Raw genomic sequence first — 23,969 nt, 5'->3', positions numbered from 1 at the left:
GATGTTTAAAGAAAAAAACAACCCAAAAAAACCCCCAACACAATCTTAAGGCAATATCATACATTTGCCTTATAAAAGATCAGAGATGGCTTGACACAAATTAATGACTTAATAAAGGAAATATGTCCAACAAGCTGACCCTCCTTTGCACTGCCCTACCTGAGAAACTGCCCTACGTGTAACACATGTAATTGCCCTCTCCATTCACCTAGCTCACCTCAAACCAAAGAGCTGGACAAACATGCACAAATCAAGTGTTTCAAAGGCAAACATGACTATGATTACTCTGAAATGAGAATAAATTACTCGATGCATTTGCACTCTCTCACACATTTGCGTGCAACCAGGTGCACAAAAGAGAAGGATATGACAGAAATAATCTTGTCCTTCCTGCAATCAATGAAATAAATTGCCACAAAGCTTAGTATCTGAGATGTGGCAAAAAAAAGAAACTGTGGCATTTGAGGACTGAGATGATGTTCCACCACCTCGATTTACTACTAATTAAGGTGAACTGCCTTTCATCCTAAGACCTAATGCATATCAAAACCAATCTCTGAATAATGCTATCAAATGATTAAACTGGTGGTTAAGCAAGAGCAACACACTTAGGCATGCTTAGTGAGCAAGTCATTCCGGCTGATATTGTGGCAACAGTACTATCTTCCACTCGCTTGGGGTGCAGTATTTAGAGGGCGTCCCCCAACCCCGTTTTTAAGGCTCCGTCCTCCTCTCTTGCTTGAGACAGACAGACAGCTGCCTGACATACTAATAAATGCCACTGATGTGAGAAAACTAAACAGGAAAACGATAAAAACAATGGGGGAGAGAACAGAAACTCATAAACAAAAAAAAAACTCAAATCGAACACACTGAGAATACAGTCTGCAGTTGTAGGTATTTAACCAGCCTGAGACTCAGGCCACATACAGCCACGTTCACTGTGGAAAAGGCATTGACTGCCACCACCAACAAACACACGAGACGATGGGACTGTAAATATACACAGCTGAAAAAACCATAAAAACAATGGTTAGCATGATACAGTTACTAACTGAAAAAACCCCTGTAACACCTTTGTTACAGAGATACCTGTACGCAATGTGTATGTGTTCCCCGGTTGCGAGGCTGTGCCTCAGTGTGTGTGTGTGTGTGTGTGTGTGTGTGCCTCAGTGTGTGTGTGTGTGTGCCTCAGTGTGTGTGTGTGTGTGTGTGTGTGCGCGCGCGCATGTGACTAGTGGTTCCAGCAGACGTGGAGGTCTGCAAGCCTCATGCATCTTTGATGGCGTGCTGCTGTGCGTGTTCGGAGCGCTCGGCTCCGTAGAAATACTCAGAACATGCAACAAAAGGGGGCAGGGAGGTGCTGCAGGAGAATAGAAGCCTCAGCTCTCAAAACATTTAAGGAAAAAAAAAAAAATCACAATATTTCGTATTTATAGGCGCATCACGATTTAAAAATTTGTTGTGTATCAGAAAAAAAACCTTGTGTGGGTTGTGTGTTCCTAACAACTCCGTGTCTTGTTTTAGATGCTGGTTAAAAGAGCTCATATCAAGGGACGCTGGACACACTGTAAGAAAACATAGAAAAATCTTTGTAAGTATACACAAACGTATGTACACCGTCGATGTGAATCCACTCAATGTCTGTTGGGTGAGGGCACCCTTCTGTGGTGGGGGGTGGGCTGGCCTGGGAATGACTGTGCCCACACCCTCTTAACGGCCCTCGTGGTGGAGAGACAGTCTGTGTGAAGGGGCACGCCTGCATTCGTGGCTGCTGCAGCTGGGTGGTTCAGAGAAAGGCTTCTTGTGCCACGGTCTGGGACAGTGGCGGAGGTGGCGGCGATGAGGAGGGCTTGGTCAAGGGAGGGCGGCTGAAGCAGGCCTCAGGCTTCCTTTAATAAGGGAATATCTGCAGGGGAAGAACAAGGATGGAATACAAGGCATTAACCCCCTGTGCACATGTATGGTGCAAATCCTATTTGGAATGCACATGTGGATGCCATTACACGGAACGGACAAAGGAGGAAAAGAACACGCCACTGATTTTTCCAGAGGAAATCCCAAGATGAGCAACCATCGGTGTCCGGTATAAACGCCATAAATCCACTTGGAGGATAATTTAAAAATTCAGCCTCGTTTCTTCCAGATGCATTAAATTGAGAGAGAACAATAAAAGCAGCAAGCCTGTTCTAGAGATGGACAGTGTCGATTTCATCTGTGGAAAGCCCTGTGCTCCCACACTCACATGAGCGCGCACACACAGACACAGAGACACAGAGACACAGACACAGACAGGCATAGTGTGAATATAATGCTAGCACAGCGGCTATGCAGGTTGTGGGCAGGGCCATACCGTCAGCCAGGTCCTCTGCGGAGGCCAGGGACAGCAGGCAGTGCTCGTCGCTGCTGTACGACTCCTGCCGGACCGGACGAGGTCCAGCGGCGCCGGGCTGCTCGGGGACCCAGGACGAGGAGGAGGAGGAAGAGGAGCAGGAGGAAGATGAGGGCATCTGGTGAACCAGCACCGTCTCAGACTGGGAGGAGGTGGAGGGGAGGCTGCGCTCGGCCGGGCCCGGCTCTCCTGGGCCCCGGGCCTCCGCTCCCTCCGGCTGCGGCCCCTCCGACAGCACGATCTGCACGCGCGACTCCGGCGGGGCCACGGAGGCGCCCGCGCTGCCGTACACCGCCTCCTCGTAGGAGGGCAGGGACACCTGGACCCCCTCCACCACGATGGACACGGGCTGGCCGGACACACCCTGCTCCCGCCTGCGGGACACGTGGGAAGGGATGGGTCAGAGAGAGAGAGAGAGGGCCCTCGCCGGACCTCACTAGCCATCACACTACTACACTGAAACCCTATAACCCCGATAACACAGTTGTGCAGTCTCTTACAGGTTTACAATCAGCTGGGGAGACAGTGTAGCTGTGATTCTGCACATGCCTTGTACTTGTACTAGCATTGCTTGCTGCTTATTTACTTGTAGTATTACTATGTGTTATAGATATTGTGATTTAATGACATTTAGATATCTGGTAGCGTATGTTCTTCATGACTTCATGACAGGTTGTCTGGTGTTAGATTAGCACAAGTTAACTTGTGGTATTGCTTGAATTATACAGTGCATACACTCGCTGGTCTGGGAGTGTTGTTAGCCTGGTCTGACACTGTTGGATGGACACCCTTCTGTTGCTGGAAATTGCTCTGGATACGGGCGTCTGCTAAATCCATGTGATGTAACGTAATGTAATGTGCCGATGCCTTTCAGGACTCTTTCCCACCTGCTGTGATGGAAGGTCTTGAGCTTGGGCTGCAGCAGTACAAACAGGACGACCAGGAGGAGGACGAGGGCCACCGAGCTGGCGGTGGACGCCACGATGGAGAGCGTGGGCATGCCCAGGGGCGAGGGCGGGTCCCTCTCTGTGAGGGAGAGAGAGCGCCAAGCCCTTACTGCAGAGCATATACATATGCATGTCCACATACACCTCCACACCCACTGAGCAGAAACACAACAGTCCTCACTTCCTACAGGCACCCAGGAAGTCCAACCCCTGACTTCTTGTTTCATGTTAAATGAAACCTCAATCCATACATAATGCCTATTTCTATTACTTCTACTACAATTAGTATCATTGCAATTTAAGAAACATTCTTATAACAATACATGCTTTCAGTTCAGTACCCGGCATTACCTAAGGACAACAGTGTCATTGTAGGGTACAAACCTTGGCCGGGGTGGCAGCTGATCTGCATGGGGGAGTCCCACTCCCCGTTCTGACAGGTGAGGTATTTGTAGTCCCCCTTCAGTACGTAGCCCTCGTCACAGAAGTACTCTATCACAGTGCCCTGCGTGAGCCGGTGGCAGGGGGACGGGTGGCAGGTGTATCCACCGTTCTCAGGCTCGAAGGGCGGCCGACAGACTGCCAATCACACACAGGAGAGCTGCGGTCACCACCATGCATATTTAAACCTGCTGTCTTCTTCATACACACTTCACATAGTAACAGTATGCAAAAAAAACGTCTGCTTGTTCAAAGGATCGTAATTTAAAACCCAAAATTCACAGTTTAATGGGGCTGACTTTACACCTAGCCTGAGAAGATTTAAACTTTGCACAGCTGGTGGAACGTTTTCCTGCTTCTTAAGGGCCACTGGGCCTGCAGGGGTACAGTCAGAACAGAACAGGGAGAACGCTTCCTCAGGAAAAAGAGGGTGGTGGCCTGGTTTCCTCAGGAACCGTGGAGCCGAAAACCATATGTGGGCCACGCACTCTCCCCAGAGGAACGCCCGCAACCCGGGGTGTAAAGAAACAGGAACAATATGCCATTAGAGTCAGAGAAGACAAATGAAACCCCCGCTTTGAAATTTTGCTCAATTCACATCACAGTTCTCTCCGAAATTAATGCTGCGCTCTCTGGGGAAATTAATCTGAAAGAGGCTCGTTAGTTATTTGTATTGCAATCGAATGCTAAGCATCAATAGCATATTGCGGAATGAACAATCACAGCCCATGTGCCTTGTGTTTTTATGCGCTGGTTTAAAAAATGCTAAGAGCAGTAAGCCATTGGGCACATATTACAACTAATGAGATGCTAATTCTCTCTACCCTTGAGTCCCATTACAGTACGTCCGTACGTCTTGTAAATGAATGGATCGGGGAGAGTAATTTCGCTGTGCTTTAATCCACAAGCTCACATAACCTCCCGAGTGCGATAATGCGTTGGTCCCACGCTGACAGGGAACAATGCAGTAGGCGGCAGCGCCCCATGTTCCGCCACCTGCAGACACCCCATTCTCACTTTTCCCCCACTTCAGCAGGAGTGAAGCAGCTGTGGAGGCGCTGGCACAGACTCTCCCCCCCCCCACCGTAGACGGTCCTCATACAGCGCCATAAAGCAACAGAGGCACAAACCAGTTATCTTCAGTCACAGCCCTACCCAACCATCTAGCCGAAGTGTTGGTTTCTACTGCACTGCTGCTGACGAGAAAATGGGAAAAAGGCACTGCGTTCTGCCATGTAACCGCTTCATCTCTTTCGCAGATGCGGCGTTGCCCGACCGCTTCATCGCAAAAAGGGACACTGTACATTCGCTGAGCTACGCCGGGCCATTTTCAGGCATGCGAAAGGCCTCAAAATCTCTGGCTGCAGGCCAGAGCAGCATGCCACGGCAAGGCTGCGCTAAGTAGTCTTGGGTCATTACTAAGATTGATGTTTTAATGCGCCCTAATTCATGGCGTGAGGGAGGCAGGGCTACTGAATAAGAGGAGGCTCACAGCACTCTGTCTTTGCCTTTAATGAAAATTACAAGCGCCGGGCTCCGTGAAAACTCGGGCCCCGACATTAAAGGCTCTTCCGCAGATTTGACTGGGGCTTTGTCAATGAGTTAAAGCCTGAAGGTCACCGCCTTTTATGCAGAGCAGACCTCAGTGATCAAACTCCATAAACCGACTCCGCAATCGACCGCAGAACAAAGGTGCCAGTGTTTTGATGCAGTGATGTTGGGCTTTGATCCTACAGTGGGCACTTCTAATGGAAGAGATGGAGTCTGTCTTTAAGGGTGCCTTGGGAGCAGCATTAAGTGGAAATGTATGACTTCAGATCACAAGACAGGGACGAGGACCAAGGTCTTTTTTGTTGATGTTTTCACCTTGCTTTAAGCTACGGCTACAGAGCTGTCCATAGGCTCCAAAAATCTGTTGAAAACTATTACCTTTACGTCATGATTGCAACAATAAATATTTTACCAAGGTTCAAAAACGTGGAAATGGGGGAAAAGGTATAAATAATTTGAGGACATAACCACATAGCATAGAACCAATCTGAGCAGACATCAAAAAAAGAACAGGTTCATGCACCACCTGGATTCTGTTTGGAAACACGCCTCTTGAGATGAGAGATGTTGTGAATCGTTAGAACGGAAATTCTGGCAGGCTGAGCCCACAAATAGTTTCTCTGCTGTCTCTTCTAGCAGTGATGGGGAGGACTATTGTTTCTCAAGAGTAACCAGAGAGCAACTGCATGTCTCAACAAACTAATGAAAGGCTCGAAATGTTCCACTCTGCACGGGAGTTTCTGCACAAAAAGCCAGTGTCTGCTTATCTCAGCTGTATCGTGGGTCCTGCACGGCTTGCATGCATTTAGTCATCAGTGCCAGACTCGCTCCAGCTTCAGAGCTTGGTCATTTAGAAATCAGATTTTTTTTTTACAGCATTTAACAGCATTTCTGTTTGGCTGTGTTTAATTAAAGACCGAAAGGGCAACAGAACATACTGATTCATGGGTGAAGTCATTTTCTACTAATGATACATTTGTCACGGTTAAAGCCATACGACAGACACAGATTAAATATTAAACATGCAGCTCAGCAATATCCCACTACTACACAGCGATTACATCAAAGAAAGGAAGCAAGAGAGACTATGGACATAACCACTGTGCTGCTGGCTAAGGGCCGCTCCTATCAGCCCATTTTATCAGACTGAGCTCATCCTTTCCCTCCTGACACCAGCGAGGCATAACATCAATGTAGTCCCGGTAACAGGGGAAGGGAGTGGTGATCCGGCAAGGCCTCCTTCCCCATATAAAGGTGGATTGACCCGCTCTCGAACGAGGGTGACGAAACAGCCCACACAGACAAGTCAAGACAGTACGGAGGCCCTGAGGCGTGGGCCAGGCGAGCCGAGCTTCACACCGTGGAGGGGAGGGCACGTGCGTGTTGCGACACACGCAAACGCACGCGGTGACGCCGACAGGATGGCACAGCTCCGCGCACCAGACCGCGCGGACAATAAGCGAGCGGCTACACCGGGAATGCAGGAGAGGGGAAAACAACCGGGTCAGCTTCACAACAACGTCACGACCGTTCCGCAGCCACACCAAGCCAGGCAACACAAACAGGGACTGACTCACCCTCAGCGGAGAGAGAGAGAGAGCGAGAAAGGCCTTACTGTCTCACTCGCCCCATTATCAGGACAGGTCAGACAGTACACCTCACTGACACCAAGGGGGACAGACCGAACACCATCTGATAAAGCGGGCGGGCTGGAGCAGGCCTTACAGCGCCGCAGACCCGCGGGACACCGCCGCCGCTTCGCTGTCCGTTTTTCTGGCTGCTGGTCCGTATGCGTTTTTTTGGCTCCCGTCTTCTCTAATCCGCAGGATTTCAGAGTCAAGCTGTCGTTTTGACAGCGAAAGGCAGCGAGTGACGCCGGCCACCGAGGGGCTGGGATTTAAGCCTAGGACACACAGTACGATTTTTTTTGACGATTATGATTTAGTGCTGCGAGAGTGCGCTGCTCACACTGCGCAAGCTGGCTATGGTTTCTCTGCAAGGCTGGAGAGGAGGCTAACGCACCGCAGGGAGCTGTAGCATGTGCCTCAGGATGGCTTTTAGCCTGGGCCACAAAGTAACCAGTAAATCAAAGTAAAATCTACGTTCTCGCTATAATCACACTGAATGCTGCTGGCCTTTCAATTCTTAGCAGCGGGATTGGATAGGGTTTCCAGTAAGACATTAATTACACTAATCATCTCCTTTGTTGGGAGATCAACAGGGACAAAGAATGGACTGCCATGTGCACGAACTCTTCTTTATCAGGGTAACAAAATCTGGAGAGCTCCTGGTGTGTGTGTGTGTGTGTGTGTGTGTGTGTGTGTGTGTGTGTGTATGTATGTATGTATGTGTGTGTGTGTGTGTAAAGGGTAAATTCCTTGACTGATTAACAGTGCTGTGTCTGCTGAACGGAGGCTGGGGTTTAAAACGCGCACCCATTACTTAGATTAGTTTTGGTATTAGCGCTTTAGCGTCTGATCCCTCAGCTGGCTGTTAGAGTGGCGCTGGGTTTTCCACGGAGGTGAAAGTCAACGTCCTCATGCGAAAGGGCCTCTGTGAGCAAACAGCTGGAAGCATGACATGAAACCCTAAAAATAGGGAGACCGGGGAGCATAAACAAAGGCAGCACATGCTGACAGAACAGGGGAACTGGGGCAGGTCAGGCAAGTCACACACAGGAACACAGCCAGAGTATATTTTAAATTTCTTTCAATGCCTTCACTAATCAAATGATGTTCTATTGAAGCCTGCAAGTAAAATAGACATGTATGAAGATGTATCCAGCGTCCCTGTACTAAACCCTGCTACTGAAGCTAAAGAGGAAAAAGGGAACTGAAAGCATTGTGACACTGGTGTTTAGATTTAAAGCAGGGGCAGTCTTGGGCTTTAATGGTTTGCAGTTCCGCTGTCTCTGCGTCACAGAAGTAACCACTTGGGTAATTAAGGAAACAAATTTACGTAAGATTTTTCAGCAAGCTGCTCGAACCGTGAAGCTCCTTACAGAGCGCTTAACACTGTGTGTGACTGTGTACATCCAGCTCACAGCGGGAGGGAGCCGCTCTGAATGAGTTTAGCATGCAGCCTCTTTGACCGCTGACCTTCCCTTTTATTGTGATGTGCTGAAACCACGCTTATCAAACGTGTGCTGGGCCGTCAGCTTATCAGACCTACTGCTCATTACGCGGCCTAATCTTTACTCCTCAGCCGCAACATCTGCTACTCCTCACACACACACACACACACACACACACACACACACACACAACCTTGTTGAGACTAGGCGTTCATAATGGAAATGGCACGGGAGAGAGACAGTGTTGTTAAGAGCAGGGTCTGTGCAGATTGAAAGCTGATGCTTGGCTGCTGAACCGCAGCAAGTCCTGACAAAACATTCGTGATTTCAGGCAGACATTACAGTTCAGGTTTCTGTGCCGCAGCAGCAGGCCCCGGGAGCTCTGTCCGTCACCCGCAGCTTTCACACAGACAGATCTCAGCCCCAGGACTGTTCTCCTGTCTGCCATTACGAACAGGCAGCTGCTCTCAACTCAGAGACACCCAACACCTCCACATTTAGCGTCGCTCCACGGCGCTGAAACCTAAACTTCAAAGAGCCTCCCGCGCGCACAGGCCGTGCGGTTGAGACACCCTTCGCAGAGCGGCTCCGACGGGAACGTCTCGCCTCGGACACCCTCCCCGCTTCACTCCAGCTGAAGGAAAGCAAGCTCCCCAAGCATCCACGGAAAGGGAACGGAAGATCATCTGAGACACCCGCGTCGGCTTTCAAAGTGACACCCGCTCACATGCTAGTCCGAATCCACACGAGGGTGGGGAGGAGCCCTCCTTTGTCATTCTTGCCCCCTACAGCCGGCCTTCAGAGGAACAGATGGGCATGTGCTGAACTCCCCCCCCCCAAAAAAAAGACAGCTGTGATGCATGAATACTTTTCTTTCACTTTATTGGGACAATGGGTCAGACCCCAACGGGTCCCCCGGCCTCACACACAAAAGACTCCACAGCCCCGTGACCCACCGGGTGTTAACGCCATATAAAATTTATGCCCGCAAATAGAATAAAGGCAGAGGAAACGGCACAGCTCTTACCGCGCTCTAAAGCGGCTCTGAGAGGAACTCCCCCTGACGTACGCATTCTCTGACATTGCCAGAGGGACTCTGTAGAACAATGGCGACGGCGCTGCCACATTGTAAGCTGTGGACTTGGCCCGGTGTCGTGTAAGCTGCCTTTATAAGTGCTCCCGCTGGTGCTCTATTTAAAATCCATGCCGCCGGAATACGCGGTTTTACTTTCCAAGAGCGAATTAGGGCATCGTTGCCGGTGTGTTGCGTCATACTTCCTTTTTGATCAATCTCATCCCGACCCGTCCTGGTGTTGTGACATCGGATTCGCCACCAGGGCAAAAGCCTGGTTGTTTACTACAGCCGCTGGATCTGTGGAAGAGGCGACTGCCTTTCCATACATCAGGTCACCTTCTGATCTGCGTTTCGCCCGTGGTAACTAAATATGCATAGCGATGCGACCCGAGTAGAGTTATTAACCAGGGGAAACATGAGTTTTCATATGCCGTGGGGGACTTCCCGTGAGGTCTGGATGGAGGTGTTGTGTTTCTCGGAGAGAAAGCGTTTGACAGGCAGTGTGGAGAAGCCGTGTCTGTGCGTGTGTGGGGGGTGGGGCATGACGAGCTGGCCTTTCAGTGCCTTGTTTGTTCCAGGGTCGTCACAGCCCTGTCACTCCCAGCTCACTGTCACAGACAGGCCAGTGCTAATGCTAATGCTAATGAAACACACACAGCTTGTGTCACTCATTAATACCTTCTGAACACGCACAAGTGTTAATTATCAGCACTGGAACTAGATGAACGATGTGCAATGAACAATTTGTGTACTGGCCCAGCCGCGAGCGTGGATAAGACGCATTGTTTTATTATATCGTTTTAACTTCGTTATTATCATTACATGGAGTATATGCTGTTCCTGCAGTCAAATGTATTTGCACTCTTTCCTTCTGAATGTGGGTGGATGTTGTGTGAGCGTGTGCTCATTAAATTATACTAGCAGAACAAAAATGAGTTACGACCCAATAATCAGCAAAAAGTGTCATTTCTGTTTCTCTAGCTCTCGCTCAGATAAAAACTGATTGTTTGAGTGATGAAGTGTTTTTTCTGCAAAAGACAGCTTTACAAAGACTTCATGCATCAATCTTGGCCACAGATCTGGAAGTAGTTAATCACATAAAGGCTTATTAATCAGAACACTGCAGAACCTAATGATGGGACACTGTATATTCTCCTATGATAACACTACCTACTTCACAATCTGAGGAATTTTCCCCATCATTTCCTCCCATATTATGAAGGGCTGCCATTTCCCCCTTTCCTTGATGAATTCTGAAGTTCCCCAATGAAGACCAATTAAGGCAGCTGCACCTCATTTTACACGAGCTGGAAAACTACCAGTCGTAAAAAAATATGAGCACAAACAGCGGAACAGCTTGACTCCTTTGTGTGAAATGTAATTTTTACCAAACTGAAATAACATCTTGTTTTGAGAGCATTATCCCTCACCTGCCTCACCAATATGCGCAGCCTCAAAGCTGCTGTACGACGCATGATTTATGTAATGGGCCAAAGCAGAGAGAACACACAGGGCAACTGAAGTAGAAACCCTGCATACAAACTTGCGTTTGTTAACCTTTGGTATTTTCTCTGTGAAATCATACAATTCCCTGACATGGCATTGGTTTGCATCATGCAGCATCTCTCAGCTGTTTGTGAGGAAGACGGTTTCGGCTTTAAGTTTATGGCTACTTTCAGACAGGAAAACTCTCTACTCTGTAGAATGACGCTGTCGTCCCCCCCCTCTTATTTTTAGCCAGCTTAACACCGAGTGCTCTGCGAATTGTTTTTCAGAGGCAAGCTCAGGGGGAATTCATATGGCAGGGCAACAGGGCGACCATGACACAGTGTAAAGTGGAATACTAGAACATAGGTGTTAGAGTACAGCATGTACCCAGCGCATTGGAGCGAGAGCATCAACAGATCAAAGTACTGCTCAATCCATTCTATGACTGCGATGGTTGTCTGCATAAGCCAAAACGACTTCGGTCCACTACAAATACTCAGGTGCGGACCACCTGTGCTACTGCCTTGAATTGTAATCATGTAATCATGCATCATTAAATTAAAAAAAAAACAAAAAAAAAAAAAAAACTTTGTAAGCTGTCTAGCCAGCCTCCTTTTTTGATGTTAAATGGGTTTTGCTGGTTTAAGAGATCAATAAACAATTAAAACGGTGGATCATTCGTGGTTTTGGTTTTCGGTGCCGTGGCTCCCCTCTGTAAGCCCGGGTAACTGGGAGCTGTGCTCTCAGAGTGGAGTAGGAACAGCGTAAGTGACATGAGGAGTCGGTGCTAAACAGCAGCACATCTGAGCAGGTCAGGATTTCCCACTGCGATACTCATCTCAGCTGCTCTGTCCCCTTCTCCAGGAGAGCCCTGACAAAGAATATTCATGTAAGACTCAAAGGGCAGAAAGCACTTCTGCTTTCTGACTAGCTATCAGCCTGGCATTTAAATAAGAGATAAGCCCTGCAGCATTTATTTGCTCTGTTTACTGTTATACTCTTGTAGTCTAACGCTCTCACATTAAGAACCCGGCCCTCAGCGGTTACAGGTAGTCATTGTCAGAGTGAAGTGACCTTGTAAAGCACAACTGTACCTGTATTTGTGCAGTCTGTTCTCTAAACACCCACTAACACACCAATCCAACATATGCACAAAGTTCCATAGCAGAAAAGTCCAAAAATGCAGACCACTAGTAGCTGTGTATTGCTAAATTACTAAATTGCTCAAACACAAAATTTGCCTTCGCTAGAATATCAAAGAGGCTGTAAAGAGGCCCTAAAGGTGTGCTACAAATGCTCAACTGAGAGGCGAATTTTAAGGCTGATTAATTTCATTTCCTACCAGTTAATTTTATTAATAATCTTTAAATATATTCTCACGGGCAAATAGTACGTATTAAAACCGAAAACTGCAATCTTCTGTTGTTTTCGATGGCTTTCAGGGTATGTGTAAATACATGCACATACACACACATTATTATTTTTATATATACGATCGAGAGAGCAAGTGAGACAGACAGTAGACGCATGCTAAGAATGTTGATGAAAAAAAAAAAGTCAATACTCCCTCATTCGCAACTCTAAGATTTGTTAAACCTTAGTCGGGTCTAAATGAAAGATTTCACAAGCCATATCGAAATGTTTGTCTCACAGCAGTACACTTTGTACAGAGGAACAAAGTCACATCCGCCCACTGACTGCACGTCTGCCCTCAGACATCAAGTGACCTGAGAATGCATTCCCACCTCCGCCAGCACTTCAGTGCTACATGTGGCCAGAGTTTAGCACACAATTTCAGGGTTCAATGAAGTGCCAGACAGCCTGTGCCCACTGAAACCGTTAAGTGTGTCACAAAGGACTGGCGGTGGGGGAGAGTGCCGCCATCACAGCGAGTCAAAAACAACCAGAAACAAGAGAAAAGCTTATAAATAGACTCTGTTAGCAAAAATAATCCCCTGCCTCCAGTCCTGTCTGCCGTGAGAGTGACCTCCTTTGGGATATCGAGTGCTTTTTAAATTGTCCCAAAGGATTACCACTTGGGCCCACTGAGTACAGCAATTTGGGGTGCAGACTCTGTGGTTTCTCAATGACGCAATAGCTGCTTTAGGTGGTTAAGTGACTGCATGGGTGACTGAATTGGGTCTGCTTCTAGGTAGCAGCTGATCTGCATGGGGGAGTCCCACTCCCCGTTCTGACAGGTGAGGTATTTGTAGTCCCCCTTCAGCACGTAGCCCTCATCACAGAAGTACTCTATCACAGTGCCCTGCGTGAGCCGGTGGCAGGGGGACGGGTGGCAGGTGTATCCACCGTTCTCAGGCTCGAAAGGGCAGCCGACAGACTGCCAATCACACACAGGAAAGCTGCGGTCACCACTGTGCATATTTAAACCTGTTTTCTTCTTCATACACACTTTACATAGTAATTGTCTGCTGGGACGTCCACTTGTTGGAATATAAACTACCATTTCATGGGATTTGCTTGAAGTAAACTGTGCACAGCAGGGAGATATATTCATTTGTCCTTAGGGGACGCAGAGATTACAGGTTTAGACCCCCTAAACTGCTTACTAACCAGTTTGAACAGAACCAACAGAATCATCAACAGCTGTGAGTGCATGATAAGCTCTGGATTTGAGAGACATGCTAAAACAGTGGTCTCCAACCTCAAACATTCCTGGGAACTGTGACTACAGAGAATGTTATCAGCGTGATCGCAATTAAAATGTTAAAATGAGAAACACGTTTCATTGGTACAAATTAGGGGAGCAAGAGTGACAATGCTCAAAACACTGGAGTCTTCACCCTCCAGGACCAAGGCTGTGTGCCTCTGGGCAGGACAGCAGCGGTTTTTGGGCTCACCATCAGCCCGTATGCAGTGGGGCGGGTCAGATGACCAGCGTCCCAAGCCGGTGCAGGTGATGGTGCTGGGCCCATCCAGCATGAAGCCCGGGTCGCAGCTGTACTGCAGCACCGTGCCCGGGGGGTAGGAGCCCCGGCTGGTCTCGGTCAGGTTGACCCAGCTGTGCTGCACGCCGGTCGGCCTCGGGCATGCTGCAGGCAGAGAGAAGACCACCGTTAGCCGCGCTTTCACATGTTCCCGATGACAAAGCAGGCAAACCTACAGCGCATAACACAACAGAGCCTTCCTTTAATGTAATGTAACAAGCTTTTCGTACTTGTGGAGTGAATGCTTATGGACAAGGCAGTGAAAAGAATAGCTTTTATCCTGCAGACACAACGTAGCTGTCCAAGACTGGTCTATTCTTAGGCAAGCACCACACGGCTAGACTGTTCTCAGGCTTTGAAGCTGGATGGAGTTTTGGACAGCATGAGGGCTTGTGAAAACCTGCTATAGTCCCCAGCCAAAATGATCAATCAGCCTGAGGAGCAAATGTGATATCTTAGCTGTTGGGACCTACTTAGCAGATTAGGAAAAAAAGACAGAAGGTAAATTAAGACATAACGTTAACACTTCACGACCAACCCAGAGTTTGTGAAAACCCAAACACAATCCAAGCTGAACTTAAGCACTAAAAATGTACCCAGAGAAGGTCTGTTCCCACCGCTGAAAGGAAGTGATTCACAGAGGGACCTTGCCGAGGGACAGGATTACAAACCCCTGCCTTCAAAGGTGGAAAGTCCAGACTAGCCTCACATGATTACGGATGATAAATCCCTATAAAAATAATGTCTGCTGACTTCAGCATTCCAATGTGTATATGGCATGAGAAGTTACAAATTAACTAAATTAAATTAAAACTGAAACTCTTGTTCATGTTTGCATAAAACAGCAAGCTGACAGACAACTAACACATCCTACTAAACAGTTAAGTAAAGTTGACAATTCAGAAATGAACTTCTAAGCACTAAAGAAAAGGCTTCCCATCCCACATCCCTGTGCAGTAATATTTCCTAATCTGAACTGGGAAAACATGGAAACAGAAAGGCATTTCTGTTGACATCAATGGCAAAATAAAGACAGGTAAATAGCTAAAGGCTCTTTGATGATATAACTAGTTAGCAATGCCCAATATATCACATTCCAGACTATTCTGATGAATAAAAACTGTTGCAAAGGCAGCTTTTCCTAGACACCACACCTGTCATTTTGCAGATAAAATCATTTGATAAATCATTGACCTTTAGCTGATAATTCACATGATTGGATTCAAGGTGTTTAACCTGTAGCCAAACAATATCTGATCCATCTAAAATCAATTTTCTGAATTTAAAAAAATTGTGTACCCAAATTCATTTTGAACAAGTTAAAACATTTTTTGTAAAAAAAATCAAAAAGATTTAGATAAACCTCAAATAGTTTAATCCAAAAGATACGATGAAGCAGCATTGTTACCTGACGCCTGATCAAAATAAATGGCTCACTGTGGTTGAGCCCACCTGCAGCTGAACAGTCTACTTAACCATTTCTTTCCAATGAAGATAAAATTAAACTTCACTACTCTCAAGGTGCATGGAGACCGCCTGTAGACAATTAGTGTCTGTCAAGAACATCTAAAATCCTCTTTTGGTTTAATGAATATACCACTGTGTCCCTGTTGAAATTATCCACTTCCCCTCCTTGTTCTGAAAACAGAGGTCACTGAAGCACAGATCCGGCAGACAGACATTTAATTTGGTTTCAGATACTAAAAGAAAATTTCCACTCAGCACAACCCTGCAAACCACAACAAATCTTATGCGATTACAGTAATTAGCAAGATTCTGTGTATTCTGTCATTTCGTCCACAATGCACATCACAATACAAAATATTTATGCTGTACTTCATGTTTAAGTATATTCAAATGTAAAAATATTTAAACTGTATTAATCTTATGAGCATCTGACTTGATCTCATTTATCCAGGCTTTTTTGTATTAAAAAATATATAGAATTTCTGATCATGAATAGAATACCAGCTTACAACAGAGCGTACAAAATAAAGTTCAGCACCCAGCAGCCCAACATGATGAGATTTCCAGGTTGGCACTGCCGCCTAAATATTTTCAGGCCAGAATATTTCCCAATAACAGCTTCTGACATAGTCCAAGGTTGCAGCAGCTATAATGGCTGAAACATCTGACTCATTATTTTGGCCCTTCAATGCGCAGCAAATGACTGCAACCCACATCCTGTTGTTCGCTCTCCGATGTTCTTCACCACTTCGTTTCCTATGTAAGCGCGTGCAGAGACAGTGGACGTGCCCGCAGCGCGTGCGAATCGACTTCACCGGCGCAAATGCATCCTGGCACATCGAAAGTCAGCAAAGCAAAAGCTGTTCTGCAAAGACGCAGATGTGATCTACAATGCTGCTATGTGGAAGTTCCCTCTGATCGCTGCTACAGCAGAGCCACTCTCTGGCTGGAGCGGCATCACCGCAACGTGTGTTTATTGCTATGCCACACTAGAGCAGCAGCGTGGCATAGTGCCAAGGATCAAGGGTCCAACCAAAAGGTTGCTGGTTGGACTCCCCGCTGGGGCACTGCTGTTGTACCCTTGTGCAAGGTACTGAACCCAGAATTGCCTCAGTAAGTATCCAGCTGTATAAATGGAAACATGTAAAAACTGTAACCTATATAAATCGCTCTGGATTAGAGTGGCTGCTAAATGACAATGATGTAATGTAATGCAATGTACACGTACGTGGTCTGTGCCTTACTCTCACATACATAGACACATGTCACACTCGGTAACAGCCTGGCAGCTTTCCCGGCACATGCAGAGCCCACTGATGGAGCTGCCTCTTCCAGCCCACGCTCCTTTTCCCCTGATCAGACTTGCTCAGAGACGAAGTGCAACACTGTGCCTCTCTGCTCCCATGAGCCTCGCTGACTCACCAGCCATACTCGTACAACTGCGTGTCCTCAGTTTGGCAGGGGAGAGAGGTAGCAATGTCCAGCCATGCTGCCTCAAACTCAATGAACGCTCAAAATACTGCGTGCAAAGCGGCGTGGCTGAGAGCTTCTCATTAAACACTTCGAGATGCAGGGATATGCTCTGCTCTCCTACGCTCTACTCTGACCCGCGGTCTCAAGCAGAGCGAATTGCATCCTGCTTCGACTCAAACACAAGCCATATGTTTGCGGTGTGGGGGGGGCAGCTGCTCGGTTTCTGGAGGATTGTCAAAAGCTTCCCGTGAAACAGAAGCATTCCACGGATGGCTTTTCTCAAGAGCAGAATGAACAAACGAGGCCTTGTGATCACGTCCTGAGAAAGTGCGGGTGCCTGACAGAACGTGGCCTTCCAAGCTGCGACCGCTGGAAGAATGCGAGAGTGAAATTTAAAATAGCCGCACACTGCATGATAGCGGGCTCCCTCTCCGGGGAGAGGACGTCTCTTACCTGAAGCGTGTCCCGTGGAGAGCGTGGCCAGCAGGAGCAGCAGGCACAGGGGCAGGCTGTCAGCAGGAGAGGCGGGGCCCGAGGCTTTGCTTTCTGACGCTACCATTCCATTGCACATCTTTTATTCCAGCTGCAGAGAGGGAATCCTCCAGGGCCGAACCTGAGGGGGGTGAGAGAACGCTATCAGCCAGTGACACTCCCTTCCGCTTGGGCACAAACGGCTTGTTTAACTCAGCAATGCTGAGCTGTGCATCTCTGGCCCCAGCAGACACCAGCCCATCTAAAAGCCAACTGCGTTTCCTTATGCTGCCTTGAGGTTAAGACGGCCACGTCAGGCAATCACATGTCCCTTGTCCACGCCTCCTTTCTAACAGGAGTGAGGACCCAGCAAGCAGAGCCAGGGTCAGTTTTGTTTCAATTCAGTCGATTCAGAATTTTTTTTTCTAAATTTCATTTCATGAACTGAATTTAAATTCATTCTCTGCACTGTCAGAACTGAAATGGAACAGACTCTGCTGGTAACAGTGCATACGCCCCTTTAGTTTGAAAAGTGATGCTGAAAATTTCTGCAACATGCATCAGCTGTTTTACACTGAACTGAAGAAAAAAAAAAAACAAACACGATTATGCAGGTGGCTGCTTATTACAGTATTTTGAGATGTGGTTTGTGCGTGGGCAATTATTTTAAACTGGCTGAATTACTGAATTTTGCGCTAGAAAGGGATAAGTAATATTATCTGTATTGCCAGGCAACAACATCATTTAGAAAACCGGATGTTTAAAAAAGAAAAAACGTCATGTACCATGAGTCATTACTGATACGAGGCACTGTCCCAGACACCGTCGACCACACCTATAAGCGACTGAACAGCAGCAACAGAGCCATGGTGTTTTCGCCTGTGCTTTCCCACAAACTCCGAGGGAACGAACGTTTCCGACGACTGGCTGGTGAAAATTGACAGGAAACATTTGCAATAAAAATCACTTTTACTCGCATCCCCCTCTGACCCCCGTCGCTCCCGACGGGGGGCTGCGTGCCTGCGTCTACCCCCGTCTCTCCGTAATGACTGCGATGCGTCGCGCCAGCCTCGCCTCCAAATCCACAGCACAGGGTAATTACATGATAATGAGATCCAGGTGCAGTCGCCTGCCTACAAAGTAAGCAATTTAAATTCTTCGGCATCGGCGTGATGGCGATAGCCCGTTCCGCTAACTCTGGGGAATATAATAACAGAGGAAGCATCCAAAAATTAATTTGGTTGCTGGTTCACCGCAAATGGCACCATCGAGCCGAAAAAAAACGCAGCGCACATGTTACAGAAGCGTAGCGCAAATGGCTTTCCCACACGCGCAGACCTGCACTGGAGAAGCTTTCATATGGAGCAGAGACCCTAGAGATTTACTACGAAAATTCCATGTTTGATTACTCATAAGCTTTATTCAGCATAATATGAAATGGTCACTGAGATCAGAGTATGATAGGCATAACAAAAGCAAACACACTCTTCTTCCTTGCTGCCAAAATGTGTTAAATACCTTTAAAAATGGATTTCAAACATTATGGGCTAATGAATGCTGGGCAGCAGTGTAGCATAGTGGTTAAGGAGCAGGACTTGTAACCGAAAGGTTGCCGGTTCAAACCCCGCTGGGACACTGTTGCTGTACCCTTGGGCAAGGTACTTAACCCACAGTTGCCTCAGTAAATATCCAGCTGTATAAATGGATAAGATTGTAAAGAACTGTAACCTATGTAAGTCGCTTTGGATAAAAGCGTCTGCCAAATGAATAAATGTAAATGTAAATGTAAATGCTAACAATATTTCATTTGATTGTGATTGCAGGAGATGTCAGAGAAAGTATCCTCTCTGGCTTCCTTCCCTTCGGTGGAGAACAAAGAACAGAAATGGAAGCAGGAGGGATAACAATGACAATGACTGAGTGACAGAATGAAATATTTTAAATTGACTTTTAATCACCTTTTAAATAATTCCACAAAATGATAAGAATTAAATATACTGGAGGATGAATTTCAAACTGCAACTGACAAGAACAGTGTGTTACCGACAAAGAATTAGTCGGTCTTCCCTAAAAATGAGGCAGTTAATGTCGAGGAACAGACTCAAAGCACAAGAGAGAGCTGAGTAAGAGTTAGTCCACACGCATGCACGCACGCACGCACACACACGCACAGACTTGAGAGGCACACAGCCAGTCTGGCGCGTGTCATTGAGAATGATGCCTGCATAAACAAACAAGTACCCATCACACACTGCTTAACCATCTGGTCTGAACCGGGGGGGTAAGACAGTGGAGAGTCAGGCCCTGCTCGGTGCAGCGGGTCAGAACCATCTCACCTTTTTCACCCCTCTGTAAAGGGCAGGGAGAGCATCTGCCAGCTACCTCTGCCAAGAGGCTGCTGTCGTGGGCAATATTCAAAACAGGGTGGCCTTCCCCCTGAAACAGTGCTAAGCAGCCACATTTGCACTCTGCGAACAGAATGCATTCTGGATCCTGGCTGAGAGGTGACGGGCCGGGGAGCCACGCCACTGCAGACACGTTAAATAACGACCAAACAGCTGAAATGCCATCATTCAACTGGGGCCAGCTGCAGGGAAGAGGGAAGAACAGGGGCTAGGATTATGCAGAGGCGAGACACCAATAAGATAAAATGCTTTGATATGATCCTAGTATGAAGCTACAGCTACATGCAAGAAAAACTAAGAATATAATGAGATTGAGGTGTTTTTGTCTCGCTTGTAATGTCTACCAGCTCTGGAGCTATAAAACCACCCTGAACTTGCATTATACGCTGCGTTTTTCCAAAAAAGAGGCAATTTATTGACTCACATAAGAATGGATAAATGCATATATATATACACACCGATGCATATTTACCAGATGAATACATACTGATGCATCCGAGTGGGCCTGAAACACCAATCACCAGTCTAACCTTGCTCACCAGGCACACATCAGGCCTAACTATATGCTTGGTGTAATCCTTACTCATTGCTGGTACAATCAGTATGTACAGCATCCATTTGCAAGAAGAGAACTGTTTATGGCCCATTTGCCAGTATTTTTCCGATCAATCATAGATCTAGTAAATGCATAGCTTCCAGTCTAGGTCGTGATTCATGCTACAAGGTCAAGGCAGCGTTCCTTGGAGACAATATTGGAGACACACCACTGGAGAGCAGCCAGGTAGGTAGCTAGGACAGCCAACTAGCTAGCTGCAATATACAGCTAGGAGGCTAACTCACCAGCAGTATATCGGAATGGTGTTCTGGATCATTTTGATAACTTCCTAGCTATCCATCTATACTTTGCTACCTTATTTGAAGTGAGAGCTTATTGCTGTTTCAATGTGCATGTAGTTTAACCCCAGGTTGGATCAATGTTTGAGTTCTTTCCAGAGGAGGTGTTCAACACCCAGCACTAGAATAACAACAGGCGATGAACACCTCCTTGGTGGGAGGAGGAGAGAACACTGTTGGATTTGAAAACATCATTGCTGACAGTTAGCCATTCGATCATAGCCTTACAAGAGAGGGCAATGCGAGTAAAAAGCATTCTGATAAGAACCCAAAATGCCACCAAGCCATAAATGGCCTGCCTCAAAGAACTCTGGGTGCAAAGGAGAAAACAGGCACTTGGTGTCACCCCCTGAAATATTGCAGCAGGGCCAAAAATGAAAACACACTCAGCAGCAATGGCCAGAAAGCTGGTATTCCCACACCTGAATGGGGGACGGAGAAAAAGCAAGGCTGTGGCTCAAAACAGAAGCACTCATTTTGACAGGGAACAGCCATTAAGTTTGCTATCTGACAGGCCTGAGCTAATGCCCTAAGGTTTGTGAGAAGCCAGATCAGTATAGAATTGTCATGAGGTAGAGGGCTCCACCAAGCTCTTAAGAAAAGTCCTTTGTCGCACCATATTAAGGCACATTTGCCCCCCGCAGAGGACCCCTCTTGGTTTTACAGAGAAAAGTCATTGAGGTGCTAGCACGCATGAATGTGAAAGAAATCTTCTCAAGGAACTAGATTCACATGGATCCCTTTAAACTTAAAAGAGGGCCTGAAGCTGTCCTCCCGCTGACCAGTGCACCCTGCACAATCCCCCACCTACTCTCCTCATCGTTCTTGCTTTAGGCTTAACAGCCCGCTTCTGACAACCACTACTGGCAAAGGAGTGTAATCAGATGAGCCGTAAAACGCCAGGTACTGTTCATCATTGCACAATATTCTTTACACGAAAACAAGAGAGTACTTCTTTCGGAGGACGCACCCAACTATAAACAAAATTACATAATTTATATTTGAAAATCATAAATTACAACCCTTGGGTGCCAGAACGCCTCCATAATTCACAAATAAGACAACCACATATAGCCATAGCCCTCTGATCGCACTTGAACACTTGAACAGTAAGGTGTCTAATTGACTTGTCAGCTCCTTCAAGACACCCCTGTGGGTTTTCATTGGCAAGACAAATTAAATATTTACATTCATAAAATTTGTTTGAAAGAATAAAACATATTTTCAACGGACGATCCATGCATTAGCTGGCTGGCTAACTGTCGTATGACATTTTGGGATCCGTGGTTCGGATCGCACTCGGGGTTGATCTTCCGAACCAGCGGCTGAACGGTTCCGATCTTAAAATGATAACTGCATTTGCTTGCTAGCTAGCTAGAACAACGCAACGTACATATTTCTCGTGTTGTGACACTGCTGACGTTAGCTAGCCAGCCACACAAATTTTGGAAAATGTTAACTTACCCAGCTAACTCACATTCTCACTTAATCTGCTTATTTACGGTATTATTTCTGATTATCCTTATCCAGAAGCTACACCTAGGCACCTAAGCCTAATTAAGATAGGTAAAATTACTGAATTAGGTGACTAATTGGCTTACTACATTGCTAAATGAGCTAACGTTACACAAACACCAACAAAGCGATTTTGCTAGCTAGCTAGTTCAGCCATGACGGTGTTCGAGCTAGATAGACTAGCTATCCAATTAACGTTATCTAATAATAAGCTTCACTTTAAGGCACACAAATAATTTGACAGAATTATATCTGATGGTTAACAATTGGTATCAAGATAACAAAAGCTTATGGACAGACTAGCTAACGTTTGCTATGTTCTCTCCAGTTCTGTACGAAAGGAACAAAGGATTGTAGTACTGTAACTCGTTAGCGAGCACGTCTAGTCTAGCTGACTAACATTATGTTAACAAAGCTGGCTGGAAAGTAAAGAATTATGCTAAAGCAGTTAAACCAGCACGACAGAGTGGGTTGTCTTTTGGATCGTTGCTTGCGAGCTGCGATCAGACATGATAGCTAATATGGCCCTAAGCAGCTAGCTAACTTAAATGGCTAAGTATAATTAAAAGAAATACTTCCGCGTACATGCTAATATCTAAATGGCGTTCTCGTTGGCCAACAAAGTATGTAATCAGACTACAAATCAAGGTCCTAAAAGCCAACATAATGTGGCTCCAGCTAGCTAACATTTAGCAGTGTTGGTGGAAGAAAACAGGCCCTTCGACTGAGCAGGAACAAAAACAATCACACACAGAAGAATAGCTAGCTGGCTAGCTGGTTCATTAGGTTACGCTAGCTAGCTGACTAGCGAGTAGAACACAAGCACTTACCAACGCAACGACCAGCTTCAGGGTCCCCCTTTTCTTACTCACTCCCGCGACATGTACCCCGATTGACAGAACAAATGAGAAGCTGATATCAACCCCGGGTTCGTTCTTCAGAAACAGACGAGCTCCGTTCTCCTACCCCACGTTCAAATGCAAAGCCTCCAGGATCCCAGGCAAAGAGCAATAGCGGAAACGGACACCCTCGCATTTGATGTTCCCCATTCGGCCGCCTCGCTCTGGCTCCGTATCCATGACAACTAAGGGCGTGTTCAAGATGTGGTTTGTAGCGCTTGACGTTACCTTCGAACCCAGAGGTCATAACCAAGGGTGACTTGCAGCTACCGTTTATATTTGCGTTTACATTTTTACACGTAGCAGGCATCCCATACGCTCTCATTGAGAGTGACATACAAGATGTGAGTGCATTTACCGTCGCATTTACATCCAGCAGATGCTCTTAATCTGAGCAACAAGATTTTAACCTTACATTTACAATATTTATATCCAGCAGGCGCTCTTATCCAGAAAGACTTCCAAAGCTGAGCACAAAGTGCATCCCAAAAAAAACAACAACAGAAAGCCTTACTCAGACAACATCACTAGTATCCACCACGAACAAGCGCTGGTGCCAAACACAGTGCCGAGACTAAGTGCACACCCAGCCCTGGCAACACAATATAAATGAAAAAAGAGCTGTACCATTCCAACACAATACCAACACATACCATGAGCTAAAACTTCCAAATATAATGGATGGGATTAGATGCATGTCGCTAATTAACACTCACAATATGGGATAGTGATGTGACATAGTCTCCCCCAGTGGCCTCTCTGGACTCTGATAGACTCCCTTGTCTTTGTGCAACTGAGTCTTCTTACAACAGGGCTGAGACACAGAGCTGCTGCATCTGTGCAAACACATCCAATTAATGCCCTTCTCAGTTATTGTAAACCATTGTGCCCACTGGTAAATGTCAATGCTTATGCTTGCAAATGATTCTGGGG

The 23,969-nt window shown here is 46.7% G+C and overlaps 1 protein-coding gene across 2 annotated transcripts; it reads right to left on the bottom strand.

Annotated features, from left to right (window-relative positions):
- Window positions 1-1,225: 1,225 nt before the first annotated feature.
- On the bottom strand, window positions 1,226-23,183 carry susd6 (sushi domain containing 6). 2 transcript variants are annotated; one of them, XM_036542208.1, is made up of 7 exons: window positions 22,968-23,183; window positions 17,306-17,465; window positions 13,826-14,017; window positions 3,724-3,918; window positions 3,280-3,418; window positions 2,354-2,766; window positions 1,226-1,909 (listed from the first exon to the last, which is right to left on the bottom strand). In XM_036542208.1, exons 2-7 carry the CDS (start codon window positions 17,421-17,423, stop codon window positions 1,884-1,886), a joined length of 1,083 nt encoding a protein of 360 aa, XP_036398101.1. In that variant the 5' UTR covers window positions 17,424-17,465; window positions 22,968-23,183; the 3' UTR covers window positions 1,226-1,883. The 2 variants fall into 2 exon arrangements, with proteins under 2 accessions (XP_036398101.1, XP_036398102.1); XM_036542209.1 differs by lacking the exon at window positions 13,826-14,017.
- Between the last annotated feature and the right edge of the window lie 786 nt (window positions 23,184-23,969).

This window comes from Megalops cyprinoides, chromosome 12 (assembly GCF_013368585.1).
Source record: "Megalops cyprinoides isolate fMegCyp1 chromosome 12, fMegCyp1.pri, whole genome shotgun sequence".
Classification (NCBI taxonomy): Eukaryota; Metazoa; Chordata; class Actinopteri; order Elopiformes; family Megalopidae; genus Megalops; species Megalops cyprinoides.
Note: the sequence above shows the minus strand (reverse complement) of the source record. Positions and strands in the feature narration are given on the sequence as shown.

Coding starts and splice junctions, on each gene's coding strand:
- susd6 (XM_036542208.1), bottom strand. CDS start 17,423: ATGTGCAATGGAATGGTAGCGTCAGAAAGCAAAGCCTCGGGCCCCGCC. Junction 3,919..13,825: donor CCACTGCATACGGGCTGATG/GTGAGCCCAAAA, acceptor TGTGATTGGCAG/TCTGTCGGCCGCCCTTCGAG. Junction 1,910..2,353: donor CGCAGAGGACCTGGCTGACG/GTATGGCCCTGC, acceptor CTTCCCCTGCAG/ATATTCCCTTATTAAAGGAA.